We start from the raw sequence: 17,349 nt of genomic DNA, 5'->3' as shown, positions 1-17,349 counted from the left end.
CAGGGCTGAGAGGCAAAGTAATGAATTTGGATTTTTTTTCCCATAAGCAAAGGGAAACCACTGAAAGACAGTGAATGAGGGAATGTTATAATTTGATTGAGCTTTCCAAGCACACTCTGCTGCTGTGTGTAGGGGGCGTGAGTCAAAGAGGATTGTGAGTGGAGGCAGAGAAATCAGTGACAAGGCTATTCAGGTGTCCAGGTGAGGAGGATGGTAGCTTGGACTAGTTGGCGGGATGATGGTTTAAAGGAGATGAGTGTATACCTTTTGAAGGTAGAAACAAGAATTGTTGATGAGTTGAGAAGGAAGATAGCTATTTGAATGGTGATGCCATTTCCTGAGGTAGATCAGATAGAAGGGCGTGGGACAGAGAAATGTGAAATGAGAAAGTGGAGAGAGAGACAGGCTCCTGATCTCACAGAAGCTTACCCAGTTATGTGGTTTCTACCCATTTGCCTGGTCTTTCAACCTTCTTTGCTCCATATCCTGCCTGAGGGTCCTACACAGAAAAGTTCCACTGTGGGAACTTGGTGTTTCTTTGCCCATTTACTTTCTCTCCCTGCCTTTCCCCTTCCCATTCCCTCTCCCTCCTGCCATTTCCAACAGAGGTATTCTCTCACTTCTAAAACAAGAAGAGAATAACTAAGTAGTTGCTCTCACTTCCCAGTGCGACAAGGCAAGATCCATGCATCCGGGAGGACTGACATGACTTGAACTGTGCTTCATAGGTATGACTCCGACAGGAATGAAAGAGAAAGTGCTTTGGGGCAGGGAAATCAGAAATCAGTATTCAGGATCACAATGGGAAAACACTGGTTTGGGCTAAATAGCAATATATGTAATTAAAATATTAAATCATGAACTTTTAAATTATGTATAACAATTAAATGTTCATTTAAATCACCCTATATAAAAAAGTGAGTTTTGTTTGAATAGTGGTAAAAGAGAGGTATGAGGTAAGTGATGTGAGAGAAGTGTAGAAAAATAGCAGAAGGTTGTAATAAATCTATGGATTCAACAGACTTTAACACTACAGACCTCATAAATTAGGACAAATTGCTGTATTTTTTTTTATTGTACAACCAGAATCCATTATTTTTATAATGAATATATTTCTTTTGTGATTGACCATGAAACTTAGAAAAGCCTAAAATAGATACCCTGCATAAAATATGCAAAATGTAAATGAAAAATAGTTCCCCTTTTTGTTTCTTACTCATATGAGAGTGTTTATAGATTTTGAGATAGGTATCTTCCTGCCAAATGCATCCCTGTTTGCAAATTTTTGTGCTACCTGTTACAAATATTACCCGTTAGAAATATTACCAGATTTCAATGTCATTTTCTATTCAAGACAATAAAATATAGAAAATTCTCAAAACAAGCTGTCAGAACTTATTATTATTTTTTTTGGAGGCTTGAAGAATGTCTGCGTTTTAACTTTAATGAAAATAGTTGTGGCCTACTTTAACAATGACATTCACGTAAAGAAAATTGGTAGACATTATACACAAAGTCCAATGATAAAATCTTTACAACTTTAACTTTTGCTCTTTACTGTTACATTTCTCTGCTCCTTTATATGTCACTGAGAGATTTCAGAAGGGGCAATAAAGATAACCTGCCAATTTTCTGAGAAGGTTGAATATAATGCAATCAAGGCTCTACCCTTTAGAGCAAATAATTAAATTTTTATGCTATTCACAGCCTTTTGTATTCCCACACCTTGCTTCTGATCAATTCTTTGGTATATACGAGGGAGAATTTTAAGTTTTCAACTGTAAAACTGATTAAATTACTAGGAATTTCCAAGTTTAATGTATGCTTTAAAGCTTAAGAAGTATAAATGAATAAAATTATGTCACTGGAAGCATAAAAGTTATTTAAATATTGGAGGTTTGATCTAATTCCAGAGAATGAGTAAAAACTATCCTAATTTAGGTTCAGTCAATTAAGTCAGTTTTTTCATGGTTTACCCTAAAGGAAGCCAATTTTCAATGAGCTAAAACAAATGATGAGAATATTTATGTTCTTAAGTCATTTGACTTAACACAGAATTTGTTCTTGATCCAGGCAATTTGATTTAAGTTACAGAGAAATATTTTTAGTTTTTGCCAAAGGTAATTAAGCTACATAAATGCTCAAGTTGTTAAATTGATATTTTAGATGTATGAGCATAAGGTCATGTGCTCACAATTGCAACAGTTTCAAACACATTTTCCATGATAATAAAAACACGATAACCATTCTTCTGTGTTTCATGGTCCATCCACATTCCTAAACTAGGACAATGAAAGGCACAGTGACAGAGGAAATGCTGGAGCCTTGCCACTGGGCTTACTGGGTTCAACACCCATACCGGTTACCTCCTGGCTATGACCTTAGGCAAATTACTTGTGTTCTGAAACCTCAGATTCTCCATCTATGAAATGGGGATAATGAGTATCAACCTTAGCATTGCTGTGAATATAAACAAAACAATGCATGAAGAATGCACAGCATCTGGCACGTGGTCTCAGCTTGGCTAAGGTTAATGATCATTATTAAATACAACACAGAATTATATTCAAATGCCACATTGTGTACTAAATGAAAAAAAAATTACATCAGTACGTAGGTTTGGTGTTTAGTCATTTTTCTTCCTTTCTCAAGTCTTTTTTCCTCTTTTTCTTCTATTTTTAAATATCAGATTTCCCCTAAAACACCAAAAAGACTTCTTTCTAAAATCCAGACGTTCAGTAGTGCCTCATTGGCCACAGCCTGCTCATGTGTGCTCACGTGTGTGCATGCGGCACGGGTGTCCCTCTGGGCTGGACACATCCAGAGTTGCGATCCTCAGGCAGGTGTCATGTGCCTCCAGGGATCCATCACAACTCACCAAAGGGTTCACAAACAAGTGGATGGTTTCCAGCTTCATCTTTTATGTGTACGCCTTGCTAAAATTTGATCTTGCTGAGAGGACATTTCTGAAGCAGGTTCTTCTTTCCCCATCCCTTTCACAGACACCCCTCTGCTCTTCAAAAGACCTCGCTCTCATGCCTCCTAATATTATGATGATGATTGCTGTGAAAAAATTCTGCAATAAAGCCACAAATAACCCCAAAACAGACTAATTTAAATATGACTTTCATTAGAGAAAGTGAAGGATGCTAATTGCAAAGTAGTAAATCCTTCACAACTCAACTTGTTTTTGGTTTTTAACAAAATTAAATATTTCATGATAAATCACCGTGTGGTTTTTTTCATATATCTTGGAGGGAGTTCAAAGAGCTAAGTGTTGTTTTAACTAAATTGTTCCATTTACATCTATGTATTTATGTTAACAAGTTTTCTCTATGTTTACATTAAAAGTATTAATATTGATACTGAACTCTTCTCGTTCTAGTAAAAAGTAATATACTCTCCACGGGTATACAAACTAATTGAATAAAAAGAAATTATATTCATCTTAGGGGTGCACTTTCAATATAAATTTACTTGTTTATTTTAGAAATTATTTAATAGAATTTATAATATATTTCTATTGCTCTGACCAATTGAGTATGACTGGTAGTTGTAATCATGAAGTTTTTGAAAGAAAAAATATTTTTTAAAACTTAGAGCCATGTGGTAACTGAAATTTATAAACTTAAATTTATAAAGACATTTTTTTATTGAGAATTTAAATAAAAAAACAACTTTCACAGATAAAATATATTATATTGGTATAAAATTCTGAGGTATCCAGATTTCTTTGGATACTTTTTAAGAGTTTTTCAAGAGTCTTGGTGAGAGGATAGTTAGGTCAGAGTCAGACAGAGCGATCCCTGTTGAGTCTGTAAAAGGCAGAATAATATCAATCAAGAACAAAAGACACATATTTCAGCTATATTAAAAATAGGTAGATTTAAATGCATCCTTGTTTTCCTTTAATTTGGACAAAGAACATAGAATCTTGGATTTCATTTATTTAATTGAGCTCCTTTAGTTCTACCCATCGATAAAACTGAGTCTGAGCTCTAAAGTGATATTTCTTTTTAAGCATTGACTACAACCTGCAAAGATCATTCTCTAGACTTTGTGTCCTACCGTTAATTTAGACTCTCTTCTGGATAATTCCTATCAGTATTCAAGCCTGCTGTGTGATATTTCTCATTCTAAACAAAACAACAAAAACTTCAAGGAGAAAAGACTCTTTGTGGATAAAACAGTGACTAAGAGGAGACAGAGATTATTTCCACAATTTGCAGGAGCTGAGAAATGGAGTGAAGGACGGTTTTTGTTTGTTTGTTTTGTAAAGAAGTGCTCTTTTGGTCTTTGGTGATACAAAATTAGCAAGTGTTTTACCTGGCTGTTGGAGAAAGTGAGGCTGTGAAAACTGCAAAATTCCTTTTAAACATTTTAAATTGTGGATATGTATGTACTTAAATATATGTCATAAAATTTACCATCTTAACCATTTTGAAATATACAGTTCAGTAGTATTAAATATATTTACATTGCTGTGCAACTAATCTCCAGAACTCTTTGCAAAACTGAAATTATATACCCATTAAACAATAACTTCACATTTCCCTCCCACTCGAGACACTGGCAACTACCATTCTATTGTTTCTATAAATTTGACTATTCTAGATATCCCATGTAAATAGAATCATATAGTATCTTTTTTGAGTATATTATTTCACTTGGCATAATATCTTCAAGGTTTATTCACAATTTAGTACGTGTCAGGACGTTCTACCTTTTGTTTTTATTTATTATTTATTTACTTATTTATTTGTTTGTTTGTTTGTTTTTTATGATGACATTGGTTAACGAAACCTGATAGGTTTCAGCTGTATATTTGAACAGTAAGGCATGTATATATTTAGACTGTGTGTTCACCTCCCATAGTTCGATTTCTTTCTTTCACCACATATTTGACCCCTTTTATCCCATCTACTTCCCTCCTCCTCCCTTCCCTATGGTAACCACTAGTCTATTGTCAATGTCTGTGACTGTGTTTGTTTGTCCTGTTCATTTGTTGCTTGTAGGTCTATATCCCACATAAAAGTGATATCATGTGATTTTCAACTTTTTCTGTCTGGCTTATTTCGCTTAGCACGATTATCTCAAGGTCCATCCAGGTTGTCACAAATGGCAGTATTTCATGTCTTCTTATGGCTGAGCAATGTTCCATTGTATATATGTACCACAGCTTCTTTAGCCAGTCATCTATCATAGGACATTTTGGTAGCTTCCATGTCCTGGCCACAGTGAATAATGCTGCTATGAACATGGCTGTGCAAATATCTTTTTGGATATGGGTTTTCAAGTCTTTGGGGGTAAATACCCAGTAGAGGGATTGCTGCATCATATGGTAGGCCAATTCTAGTTTTTTGAGGAACCTCCATACCGCTTTCCATAGTGGCTGTACCAATTTGCAGTCCCATCAGCAGCGTATGAGGGTTCCATTTTCTCCACATCCTCTCCAACATTTGTTATTACTTGTCCTATTGATTATGGCTATTCTAACAGGTGTGAGATGATATCTCATTGTGGTTTTGATTTGCATTTCCCTAGTAGCTAGCAATGTTGAGCATCTTTTCATATATTTGTTGGCCATTTGTATGTCCTCTAGGGAGAAGTGTCTGTTCAGGTCCTCTGCCCATTTTTTGATTGGATTGTTTGTTTTTGTTGTTGTTATTGAGTCATATGAGTTCTTTGTATATTTCAGATATTGGGCCCTTATCGGAGGTGTTGCTTGCAAATATATCTTCCCATTCAGATGGTTGTCTCTTTACCTTGTTGATGGTTTCTTTTGCTGAGCAGAACTTTTTAGTTTGACGTAGTCTCATTCATTTATTTTTGCTCTTACTTCCCTTGCCTTTGAGGTCAAATTCATAAAATCCTCTTTAAGCCCAAGGTCCTTGAGTTTTGTTCCTATGTTTTCTTCTATGCATTTTATTGTTTCAGGTCTTATATTCAGGACCTTAATCCATTTTGAGTAAATTTTGGTGTGTGGTGATAGACAATAGTCTAGTTTCATTCTTTTGCAGGTGGCTTTCCAGTTTTCCCAGCACCATTTATGGAAGAGGCTTTCCTTTCTCCACTGTATATTTTTGGCTTTTTTGTGGAAAATTATTTTCCCATATAAATATGGGTTTACTTCTGGACTCTCGATTCTGTTCCACTGGTCCGTGTGTCTATTTTCCTGCCAATACCATGCCATTTTGATTACTGTCGCTTTATAGTATAATTTGAAGTTGGGCAGAGTGATGCCTCCAGCCTTATTTTTTTTCCTCAGGACAGCTTTGGCAATTCGGGGTCTTCTGTGCTTCTATACAAATCTGATGATTGTTTTGTTCTATTTCTTTAAAAAATGCCAATGAGATTTTGATGGAGATTGCATTAAATCTGTATAATGCTTTAGGTAATATGGTCATTTTAACTATGTTGATTCTTGCAATCCAAGAACACGGAATATCTTTCCATTTCTTTGTATCTTCTTAGATTTCTTTTGTTAAAGACTTGGAGTTTTCATTATATAGTCCTTCACATATTTCATTAGATTTATTCCTACGTACTTGATTCTTTTTGTTGCAATTGCAAAAGGAATGATTTTTTCCATTTCTTTTTCTGACACTTCATTATTAGAGTATGCTATGGATTTTTGAACATTGATTTTGTATCCAGAGACTTTACTGTATTTGCTTATTGTTTCTAGTAGTGTTCTTGTGAAGTCTTTAGGGTGTTCTATATAGAGAATCCTATCATCCTCAAATAGTGACAGTTTGACTTCTTTGTTTCCTATTTGGATACCTTTTATATCTTTCTCTTGTCTGATTGCACTTGCTAGGACCTCCAATGTTATATTGAATAACAGTGGTGATAGTGGACAGCCTTGTCTTGCTCCGGATCTTAGAGAGAAGGTTTTTAGTTTTTCACCATTAAGTATAATATTGACTGAGGGTTTGTTATATATGGCCTTTATTATGTTAAAGTACTTTCCTTCTATACCGATGTTGTTAATTGTTCTGATCATAAATGGATGCTGTATCTTGTTGAAGGCTTTTTCTGCATCTATTGATATGATCATGTGATTCTTATTTTTTAATTTGTTTATGTGGTGTATCACATTAATTGATTTGTGTATGTTGAACCATCCCTGTGCTCCTGGGATGAAGCCCACTTGATTGTGGTGTCTAATATTTTTAATATGTTGCTGTATTCGGTTCGCTACTATCTTATTTAGGATTTTTGCATCTGTGTTTATGAGACATATTGGTCTGTAGTTTTTTTTGTGTGTGTTATCTTTACCAGGTTTTGGTATCAGAGTATTACTGGCCTCATAAAATGTGTTGGGAAGTATTACTTCCTCTTCCATTTTTTGGAAGTTTGAGAAGAATAGGCATTAAACGTTCTTTGAATGTTTGGTAGAATTCACTGGTGAAGCCCTCTGGTCTTGGACTTTTACTTTTTGGTAGGTTTTTGATGATTGTTTCTATTTCCATACTGCCGATCAGTCTATTTAGAGTTTCCAGTACTTCTTGATTCAGTCTAGAAAGGCTGTATTCTTCTAAGAACTGGTCCATTTCCTCTAAGTTATTAAATTTGGTGTTATATACTTCTTCATAGTATTCTTGTATGATCCTTTGTATTTCTGTGGTGTCTGTCGTAATTTCCCCTCTTTCATCCCTGATTTTGTTTATTTGTGTCCTTTCTTTGTTTCTTTAGTGAGTCCAGCCAGGGGATTGTCAATTTTATTAACTTTCTCAAAGAACCAGCTCTTTGTTGTATTTATTTTTTCTATTGTTTTTTTATTTTTATTTTCAATTTCATTTATTTCTGCTCTGATTTTGATGATATCTTTCCTTCTGCTGAAGAGGAAGTGTTAATTTATTTGGGCTTGTTCTTGTTTTTGGAGATAGGCCTGTAATGATATGAAGTTTCCTCTTATGACCGCTTTTGTGGTGTCCCAAAAGTTTTGATATGTTGTACTATCATTATCATTCGATTCTATGTATCTTTTGATCTCTCTTTTTATATCTTCTCTGACCCAGTTATTTTTCAGTAGCATGTTGTCTAATCTCCATATGTTTGTGGGTTTTCCCGCTTTCTTCTTACAGTTGATTATCATTACAAAAGAAATCTAGTTTCAAAGCATTATGATCAGAGAATATGGTTGGTATGATTTCAACCCTCTTATATTTGTTGAGGCTATCTCTGTCCCAGTATGTGGTCAATTCTTGAGAATGTTCTATGTGCACTAGAGAAGAATATGTAAGCAGCTGTTTTGGGATGGAAGGCTCTGTAAATATCAATTATGTCCAGTTAGTCTAATGTGTCATTTAAGGATGTTATTTCCTTATTGATTTTCTGTTTGGATGATCTGTCCATATCCGACAGTGGGCTATATAGGTCTCCTACTATGATAGTATTTTGGTCTGTTTCTCCTTTTAGTTCTGTAAGTAATTGCTTTACATATTTTGGGGATCCCTGATTGGGAGCATGGATATTAATAAGTGTTATGTCTTCTTGGTGCATGATTTCTTTAACATTATGTAATGTCCCTCAGTATCTTTCTTTACCTTTTTTTATTTTTATTTTGTAGTCTATTTTGTCTGATATTAGTGCTGCTACTCTCGCTTTTCTCTGAATACCATTTGCTTGAAATATCATTTTCTGCCCTTTCACCTGAGTCTATATTTGTCTTTGGAGCTGAGATGTGTCTCCTGGAGGCAGCATATGGTTGGGTTTTGTTTTTTGATCTATTCTGCAACTCTGTGCCTTTTTATTGGTGAGTTCAGTCCATTTACATTTAGGATGATTATTGAAATACGAGGTCTTTTTATAACCATTTTATCTTTGCTTTCTGGTAGTTCAGTGTTTCCATTGTTTCCTTGTCCTTGTGTTTTCTTTATTTTGATTGGCTTTTTGGTTTTTTCCCTCTGGTTCTTTCTGTTTTATGTTATATGCTTCAGTTCTGAATCTTTTGTGTACAGTTACCATTATAAATATGTAAAGGATAGTTTTATATATATGTATGCACACACACACACACGCACACACATACAGTCATCCATTTTCCTCTGCGTGTGCCTTATCTTCATTCCCCTTTGTAAATTTGATCTGTAAATCCTCCCCTTTTCAGTCATCGTTGTCTCAGTTTGTCCCTATGTATGTGAAACATTCATTACTATCTTGCTATAGCAAATCTCTTCTTATTTTTAAGCTTATAATGCTCTATTTTTAGTAACGATTGCACTCCCCTGCTTCTATCAGCCTGCTAGTCACTTTACTCCTAATTATGCATTTTGGTAATTTTGTTTTAGGTGAGCTGACTCTTTTCAGTATTTCCTGTAATGCAGGCCTTGTAGTGGAAATTCTCTCAATTTTTGTATGTCTGGAAAGGTATTTATTTCTCCTTCATATCTAAAGGAGAGCTTAGCTGGATACATTATTCTTGGCTGGTTCCTTTCATTTAATAGTTTGAATATTTGATTACACTGTTTTCTGGCTAGTAGGGTTTGTGCTGAGAAGTCCAATGATAATCTAATGGGTTTTCCTTTATAGGTTACCATCTTTTCCCTGAGTGCCCTGAGAATTCTGTCTTTGTCATTGACTTTTTATAATTTTAATGCATTGTGTCTTGGTGAAGGCCTTTTTGGGTTGAGATAATTGAGTGTTTTGTTGACTTGCTGAATTCTAAGCTTCAGCTTATTCCTTAGATTTGGAAATTCTTGTCCACTATATGTCTGAAAATGCTTTCTAATCTCTGCTCCTTTTCCTCGCCTTCAATAATGCCCATTATTCTTATGTTTCCTCTCCTGATGGTATCAACTAGTTCTTGTATTTCTCTTTCATTCTTTTTCATTCTTCGGTTTTTCTCTTCTTTCTTCTGATTTATTTCTTGATTTCTGTCTTTGATATCCCTGATCCTTTCCTTCATTTGGTTGACTCTATTTCCCAAGCTTACTATTTCATTTTTCATCTCTTGCAGTGTTTTATTTTTAATCTCCAGAAGTTCTCTTCGGTTCTTTTTGAGGGTTTCAATCTCTTTGCTAAAGAACCCATTCTGCTCATCTAGTTGTTTTTTCAATTCCTGAAATTGTTGATATGAATTGTTTTGGATGTCACTGAGTTTTTTCAGAAGTACCATCCTGAATTCTCTGTCATTTAAGTCACATATTTCTATGTCTGTAAGCTTATTTTCTGGAGATTTTTCTCTTTCTTTCTGAGCTGCCTTGTCACCTTGGTTATTCATGGTGTTTAATGGACTATTTCTCAGCCTGGGCATTAATGGAAGTGTATTCTGCATTTTTTCCAAAAAGAAGATTTATTATATAAAGGTCTCTCTTTAGCCTGTTGCAAAGAAGGCATTTTTCTCTTGGTTTCCAGTAGGTGACGCTAAGCCTCTTAGATCCCTGCTTTTTATAAAACCTTATCAATACCTTTTTTTTCCCTTATAGATATTCAATCATGCTTGCTACCCTCAGGTTCAGTCCCTGTCAATGTTAGTGACAGTTTTGGTAGTGTTTGCTCAGATTTGGTCTTGGAGGCTATGGTAGGAGGAGCCCTGTGTCTTGGGGGATGGGAGCTGCAGCTCAGCCTCGGTTTTGCAACTGCGGCTGGTAAAAATCAACAGTTGTTTCTCTGCCATCCCCACTTCTCTGTCATCCCTGCTTCTCTGCTTTCTGTCCTAATGAGTTGGCCCTGCTGCTAGCCACATGAAGCCCACAGCTCTCCCAGGCAGGGCTGTTTAGTGAACTTGCCACACCTTGTCCCCTCCCTTCCCCCTACAGGGAGCTCTGGTGGCTGTGAGAGGCAGCTTCTTTACTTCTCCCAGTCCACCATCTGATATCCGGGGTACTGACCTGTGGTAGCTCTTATGCACAGATCCCATGCTCAGACTTGCTGGTGTGCAGTTTGGGTGTTTTTTTTTTTTTTTAAGATGTTCAGCTTATTGTCGTTTCAAGAGGAGAGATCTGGGGACATCTCTCACTCTGCCATGTTTCTGACCTCATTCCACATCCTTCCTTTTCAAGGCTGAATAATATCTTATTGTATGTATGTACCACATTTTGTTTGTCCACTCATCCACAGATGATACTTGAGTTGTTTGTACCTTTTGGCTATTGCAAATAATACTGCAATGAACAAGGGTGTGTAAATATCTCTTTGAAATCCTGTTTTCAATTTTTTTGGCTATATACTAGAAATTGAATTACTGGACCACATGGTAATTCTAATTTTGATTTTTTGAGGGGCCTCCCTACTGTTTTGGATAGCAGCTGAACCATTTAACATTCCCACCAATAGTGCCCAAGTATTCCTATTTCTTCACATCCTTGTCACTCTTAATATTTTATGGTTTTTTTTTTTTTTGATACCAGCTATCTTAATGGATTGACCATCTTTTCATATGATTGTTGGTGCAAAATGATTTTATCTTGTTTATTGTGAGAAGATGATAAATTTTCTATTACACAATAATTCTGAGAGAAATTCCAGTAACTTTTAGTAAAGTACAATGTTATTACACACTACTTAAATTTTAAAATATTGAAATACCAATTTTCTCTTATAGTTTCCCAGTTAATCAAGAACATGACTTACAAAAAAACCCTTTAATATTGGTTAATCTTTCATTCTTCATTTTAACTATTAGATTAAAATTTATGTCAAAAATCCTCTTGAATCTTTCTATCCTAGCTTCTATTTTTCAAAAACTTTATTATAAGGCACCAGAAAAATGCATATCCTCCTTCTCTAAAAAGATGGAAACAAGAAAGAAACATGTTGTTCTAAAGAAAAAACTGTGGTATCCAGAAGTTTCCATAAACTCTTTCTCTTACCAAAGTCTGTGGTTTCTGTATTGTTATACTTAGGTTTATTTATTCAACAGTATTTATGCAATATCTACTCTGCATTAGGTATTGGCCCTCAAAAAATAAAATGGTACAGTTTCTACTCTAAAAGCTCTCTACTAAAGAGCAGACGAGAAAATCAACAAATTTAACACAGAATGACACATGTTGTTTTTGAGAGCAATTTGTCCAAGGTCTTTTGGGAGTATAAAGGGACACAGTAAGGCAAAGCCTAGAATTTAGTATGTGAGGGGCTTTGTGAGGTGGGGTGGAGGAATGAGATGGTATAAGGACACCTTGGTATTGTTTTAAGATATCAAAGACATAACTGAAGTTTTTCTATGAATATTTTCAAGTTCTCAGTTTCTCTTGTCCTTTCATTTTAATTGCTAATTTTGATCCATCTATGTAAATTTCAATAGGTTGCTTGAATGGATAGATATAAAAGATATTAGAAATATAAATACCTTACTGGGTTATGGCTTATATTTTACATAAGTACAAACAAACAGTGACGCTTTAACTGCTTAGTTTGACAACCATGCTCTTTCAAGGTCATATTCTACATAATTTATTTTGCACTAAATTTGTATTTCATTTTTACACTGGAGGAAAAATTATAGTTTATTAAATAGTTTCATGTCATGTTAAAAGTTTTAATATTTTAAAAATTTCTACCAAACTGCCAAGGCAGTGATGTCCTTGGGATCTTATATTCTTATTTATTTATGTAACTCAAAAATGTTGATTAAAAGTCTTAGTCTAGAAAAAGGCCATTCTTTTTGATATTTGAGTTCATGGCTTGATTGTTTTAAATTAACAATGAAGGTGAAGGTGCTCCTTTAGGTATTTGTGCGTGAGTTAAGAAAGCTCCTGGGCGAAATGTGTTTTTCAGGTTCATACGATTCTAAATGGAATTAATATTGAATAAGTTTAGATTTGACATTGTCTGACGAGATCATTAAGCACAGTTCTCTACACATCTGAGCACAATGAGATGCACAGAACTCAAGTAATTGACCAAGGAAATACAAATTCATGCAACAAATTGTAATACTCAAAGAAGTCTTCCACTTAGTCTAAATGGGTTAATTATGAAAACTAACAGAAATATTGCGCACTCTCTGAGTGATCTATTGAAAGTGATAATGTTTTACAAACACCTATTAAGCACTTGCATGGTTCTACTTTCATTTCTAGCATAGATAGTTTTGCTTGCCACTTATACCGTATGACTTAAATAGAAGAGGTCACTCCTCTAGAACTTTCTTTGAAGTCAAGGGCTTAAATAAATTAAAATCTGAGCAATGAGATAGGGAATATACACAGAGACAGAAATTGGGAGGAGAACTAGCACAAAAATAAAACAAGTCGCTCCGTTTCAAATCGTGCTTTTTCAGCACCGCTTCTCCCTTCTGTCTTCACACTTCCCTTTATAAAGGCGGCTCCGCTCTGGTCCTCTGCTTTCATGGTTGTCAGCTGATGTTTTTCCTTCTCTTAGCAGGTCGAGTTCTTAGGGAGATGGGAGAAAAGCCAGTTATTTGGGTCCTTCAGTTCTGCTCTTTCATTTCTGTTGAGAGGCAAACAACTAGAGGGGTCCATTCAACCATTATGCCTCTTTATTCTCTCTCTCTTTTTTAATCTTTTTTTTTTTTATCTATGTGTAGTTGGTATACAATCTTATTGTGGTTATATTAGTTTCAGTTATACAATGTGGGGGGACTGCAAACTGGTACATCCCCTATGGAAAACAGTATGGAGATTCTTCAAAAAACTGAAAATAGAACTATTATATGACCCAGCAATTCTGCTTCTGGATATTTATCCAAAGAAAATGAGAACACTGACTCAAAAAGATATATGCACTCCTATGTTCACTGCAGCATTATTCTCTCTTTTTAAAACAGAATCTATTGAAGGCTTGACATAAACTTTTTAAATGTTCTTCCTTGGTTGGTGTCACAAATGTTTGAATTCTCAGAGGCAATTTGATTTTCTCAAATCATGCATTGCATTAAGAGAATCTGGATTCAACAATCACTTTTAATTGAAATTTCTTTTAAATGGCTCTGTGGACTTGTCTCGTTTTAATTAATAAAAAGAGCTAGTATGCACTAAGTATTGGCCTGGGATTTTTTGCCTCTAGAGTCTATAGCATTAGCACTGTGCTCAAAGCACAATGCTTTCTGTGTGGTAAAATTCTCATGAAAGTTGGTTTGAAAGGAACTGGATTCATGTACTGGCAGCTCGCTGTTACAATCAGGAATTTAGAAATAATCATTTCCACAGTAGAAGAATAACTATAAGCCTAAGACATTAATTTGCTTATTATTTTTTCCTTGGAGAATATAATCTCATAACCAAATGGGAAAATGCAATAACATCATCAGTAACTCCTTCTACATAATATGGTGAACTGAGTGAAATAGGATGAGTTACTTTTATTTGGAAAAACATATTGTTACTCTATTTTGACTCAAGGGTGTTAACAGTTTCAATATTAGCATTAATTTGTTTTCTTTTGATTGTATAATTATTACATCCATTTTCCTTAGAGAAATGGAAAAATATCCCAATTGCCAAAGCTAATGACCTGTTCATAGGGTCTTAAAGTGTATGTCTCATTAGGTTTCTGTTTTTCAGTTGGTAAAAGTTTATGAAGTCAGTGTTTATTCTCTTAGATGAATTGTGTGTGTGTGTGTGTGTGTGTGTGTATTTAAAAGATACATTTACCGCTTCCCTCAGATGGTTTGTGCCAATATCTCTCCTTCATTATCATAGCAACAAAAGTTTTTCCCTTTGCAATCTCAAGCAGTTCAGAAAGATTTAGTCTGTTCTTCCAAAACATGAATAGAATACCTGCTTTATGTTTTTTCAAAAAATATTTTTTGTTCTTCATCTTTGAAAGGGTATGTTTATCCAAAGTCTATGAATCAATATGAGATTTTTTTTATATACTTAAAAAAATTTTTAACTTGAACTTTTATGCTAAGTGTCCTAGAGAAGTAGTTTTGTTGTTGCAATTGTTTTAATATTTAATATTAACTTTATTGTTTAGTTTATGTGTAATGATTATATTTAATATTTAATATTTAATAGCCATTTGTGATACTAACTGTAGTGTTTCCAAGAAGCCTGAGCTTCATTCCCCTCTTGCAATATTGCCTTATCATCTCTCTCTATGTGAAAACTTTAATTACAGTATTAGGAGGACATTGAGAATCTGTTAGATTCTTCAGTAGTTGGCTAGATCTCCCATAGCAGAATGCTGTGAAGAAGCAACTTTGATATAATTATTTTGTTCTGATATGTACAGAAAAGTGATAATAATGAAAAGTTTAGATGTGAATTTCATACATTTCAGTGGTTTTCAAATAATCTAGTTTCATAACACTCTTCTTGGTAGGTGTTAACCTATTTTAAAGGAGACACAAAAATTTGGAGAACTGAGTTGCCAGTCCAGATTCACCTAGTCGAGTCACATAGAAATTTGGAAGTTCAAATCACAAGTGCTGTTACAATTCCACTTCACTTTTCTTGATTAGATGCCATGAAAAGAGAAAAGAATGAAGGAAGCACCTCTAAAGTAATTGAAATTATAAGATATAGCAGCACCCCATATTCTATTGGAAAGCTTGTAATATATTTTATAATGTATATAATATGTACATATAATACATTATGTATATAATCTATATTAATTATATAGTCTACTTTCAGTATATTATATACTCTTTCTGTATATAATATATACAATATATATATCTTAAATTATCAAAGTTTCCTTCTTAAGGAGATTCTTTGGAGTGTGATAAAGAGAGATAACCTAAAGGAATCTTTCAAATTGGTTGCCTTGGAAATGATAGAGAGACAAATTGAGATGTTGTTTCAACATATAAATTCTTTATTTTGTTCACAGCTTCAAACCTTTTTTGATACATTCCTGAGAGCTGGTTCTCCTCTTCAGACTTTTGATAATATGAAGGAAGCAATTAGCAAACTTCTGCTAGCAGCTGAAGTGTTCAGTGAAACATCTACTCTGGGACCAAAGGCTTTTGATAGGTAAAAATAAATTTTAATGTTAAAAAAAGAAAAAAACTACCTTCTAAAAATTAATCGTTAGTGACAATATATCTTAATTATCACATGTAGGTGCTACTTGGAAAATGTTATGTCAGTATACAAATGTGAACTCCCAAAAGTGTTTCCTAATTTATAGATCCTAAAACATCAGAGCACATTATAGACATATTAGTATCTAAATAGTGGTGACAAGTAACAAAGCAGTTATTTAAATTAATTTTTAATTGTAACCCCTTGCAAGCTCAGCTATTTCTATCATATATATTTACCATTGACTAGGTATATTTTTATTTATAGACTTTATTAACAAAATACAATAACTCCTCTTTACCTGAATATAATCTAATTTTTCCCCGCCTAGGGCTAGTCTATCAAAAAAGGGAGGTGACTCAATTAAGCTTTATCATGCTTTATATGTGACTAAGAACGCCTGGCATTTAGGAGAGTTTTCTTTTCCACATTTAGATTTTCATAGAGTAACTTCATCGTTTAGTTTAATGTATTATGAATACTTTACATGTATTTGTATTTTCCATAGGGAACAAAACAGATTCCAAATCCCAAAATAAACTGCATGTAGTTTTAGATTATCCAAGCCACTGCTCTTTATAATTAGTACAGACCTTGAGATTTAACTATAATAACTATTAATAGTATAACACCAAATAATAGAGTAAATGTAGCAAAAAAGGATATATTTTTATGTTACCTCATGTTTTTATTTCAGATGCAGATTATGTTTTCAACTTTTAACTTTTGATATTGGTTATGGCAGTTTCAGATCCCCTGTAGTGCTCCAGGTGAGTGTGCCGAAGGCCTCAGGTGAGCTTCCATCTTTTACTGAAGGATGTGTGTGCGCATGTATGTTCTTTTTATTCAGAGTAACCAATCAGTAAATAGCAGCTTGCATTAAGGTTACTAAAGGCTTATTTATATTTATGGTGGTTCAGAGAATTAACCAGTATGTAGATAATCTACGATTTGAGTCCCAATCCCTATGATGCATCCCTATGGAACAAGCATGGATTTTTTTCTATAGTACAACCACTGTTTATGAAATAAATGTGGCATAAATCTAAGTATGTGTTAATGTAGAAAAACAGACATTTAGATAATATAAAATAGATTACCCAGCTTATTCACATGGGTTTATAAAAAGATAACTCTTATTCTTTACATATACATATTTAGTTTAAAGTTGGCCACAAGAATTTTTGAAATATATGATTTTTCTAGTATAACTGTGTATAAACTGAAGAGTATGTTTTGTACATTCTAATTCTTTTACTTCCTCTCAAATCACTCATTTAAATCATCTCCTCCAACATTTTTAATCTAAAATAATCCTTAGTGACAAGAAGATTAAAAAACAATTAATTGAATTAGTCTATAGAAAGCTTTATTTTGGGATATGGAGTAGGAAGAAGGGAAGATA

General features: G+C 34.1%; 1 protein-coding gene across 3 annotated transcripts in view; it reads left to right on the top strand.

Annotated features, from left to right (window-relative positions):
* CPED1 (cadherin like and PC-esterase domain containing 1) overlaps positions 1–17,349 on the top strand; it is a 255,487-nt gene that overhangs the window by 100,465 nt on the left and 137,673 nt on the right. For all 3 annotated transcript variants that reach the window (XM_039860843.1, XM_039860839.1, XM_039860840.1), the window contains 2 exons: positions 15,751–15,893; positions 16,642–16,714. In XM_039860843.1, the coding sequence (XP_039716777.1) occupies positions 15,751–15,893; positions 16,642–16,714 (216 nt within the window). The remainder of the gene's footprint in view (positions 1–15,750; positions 15,894–16,641; positions 16,715–17,349) is intronic.

This window comes from Pteropus medius, unplaced genomic scaffold (assembly GCF_902729225.1).
Source record: "Pteropus medius unplaced genomic scaffold, Ma_sr-lr_union100, whole genome shotgun sequence".
Lineage (NCBI taxonomy): Eukaryota > Metazoa > Chordata > Mammalia > Chiroptera > Pteropodidae > Pteropus > Pteropus medius.
This window is presented reverse-complemented; position numbering and strand designations above follow the sequence as displayed.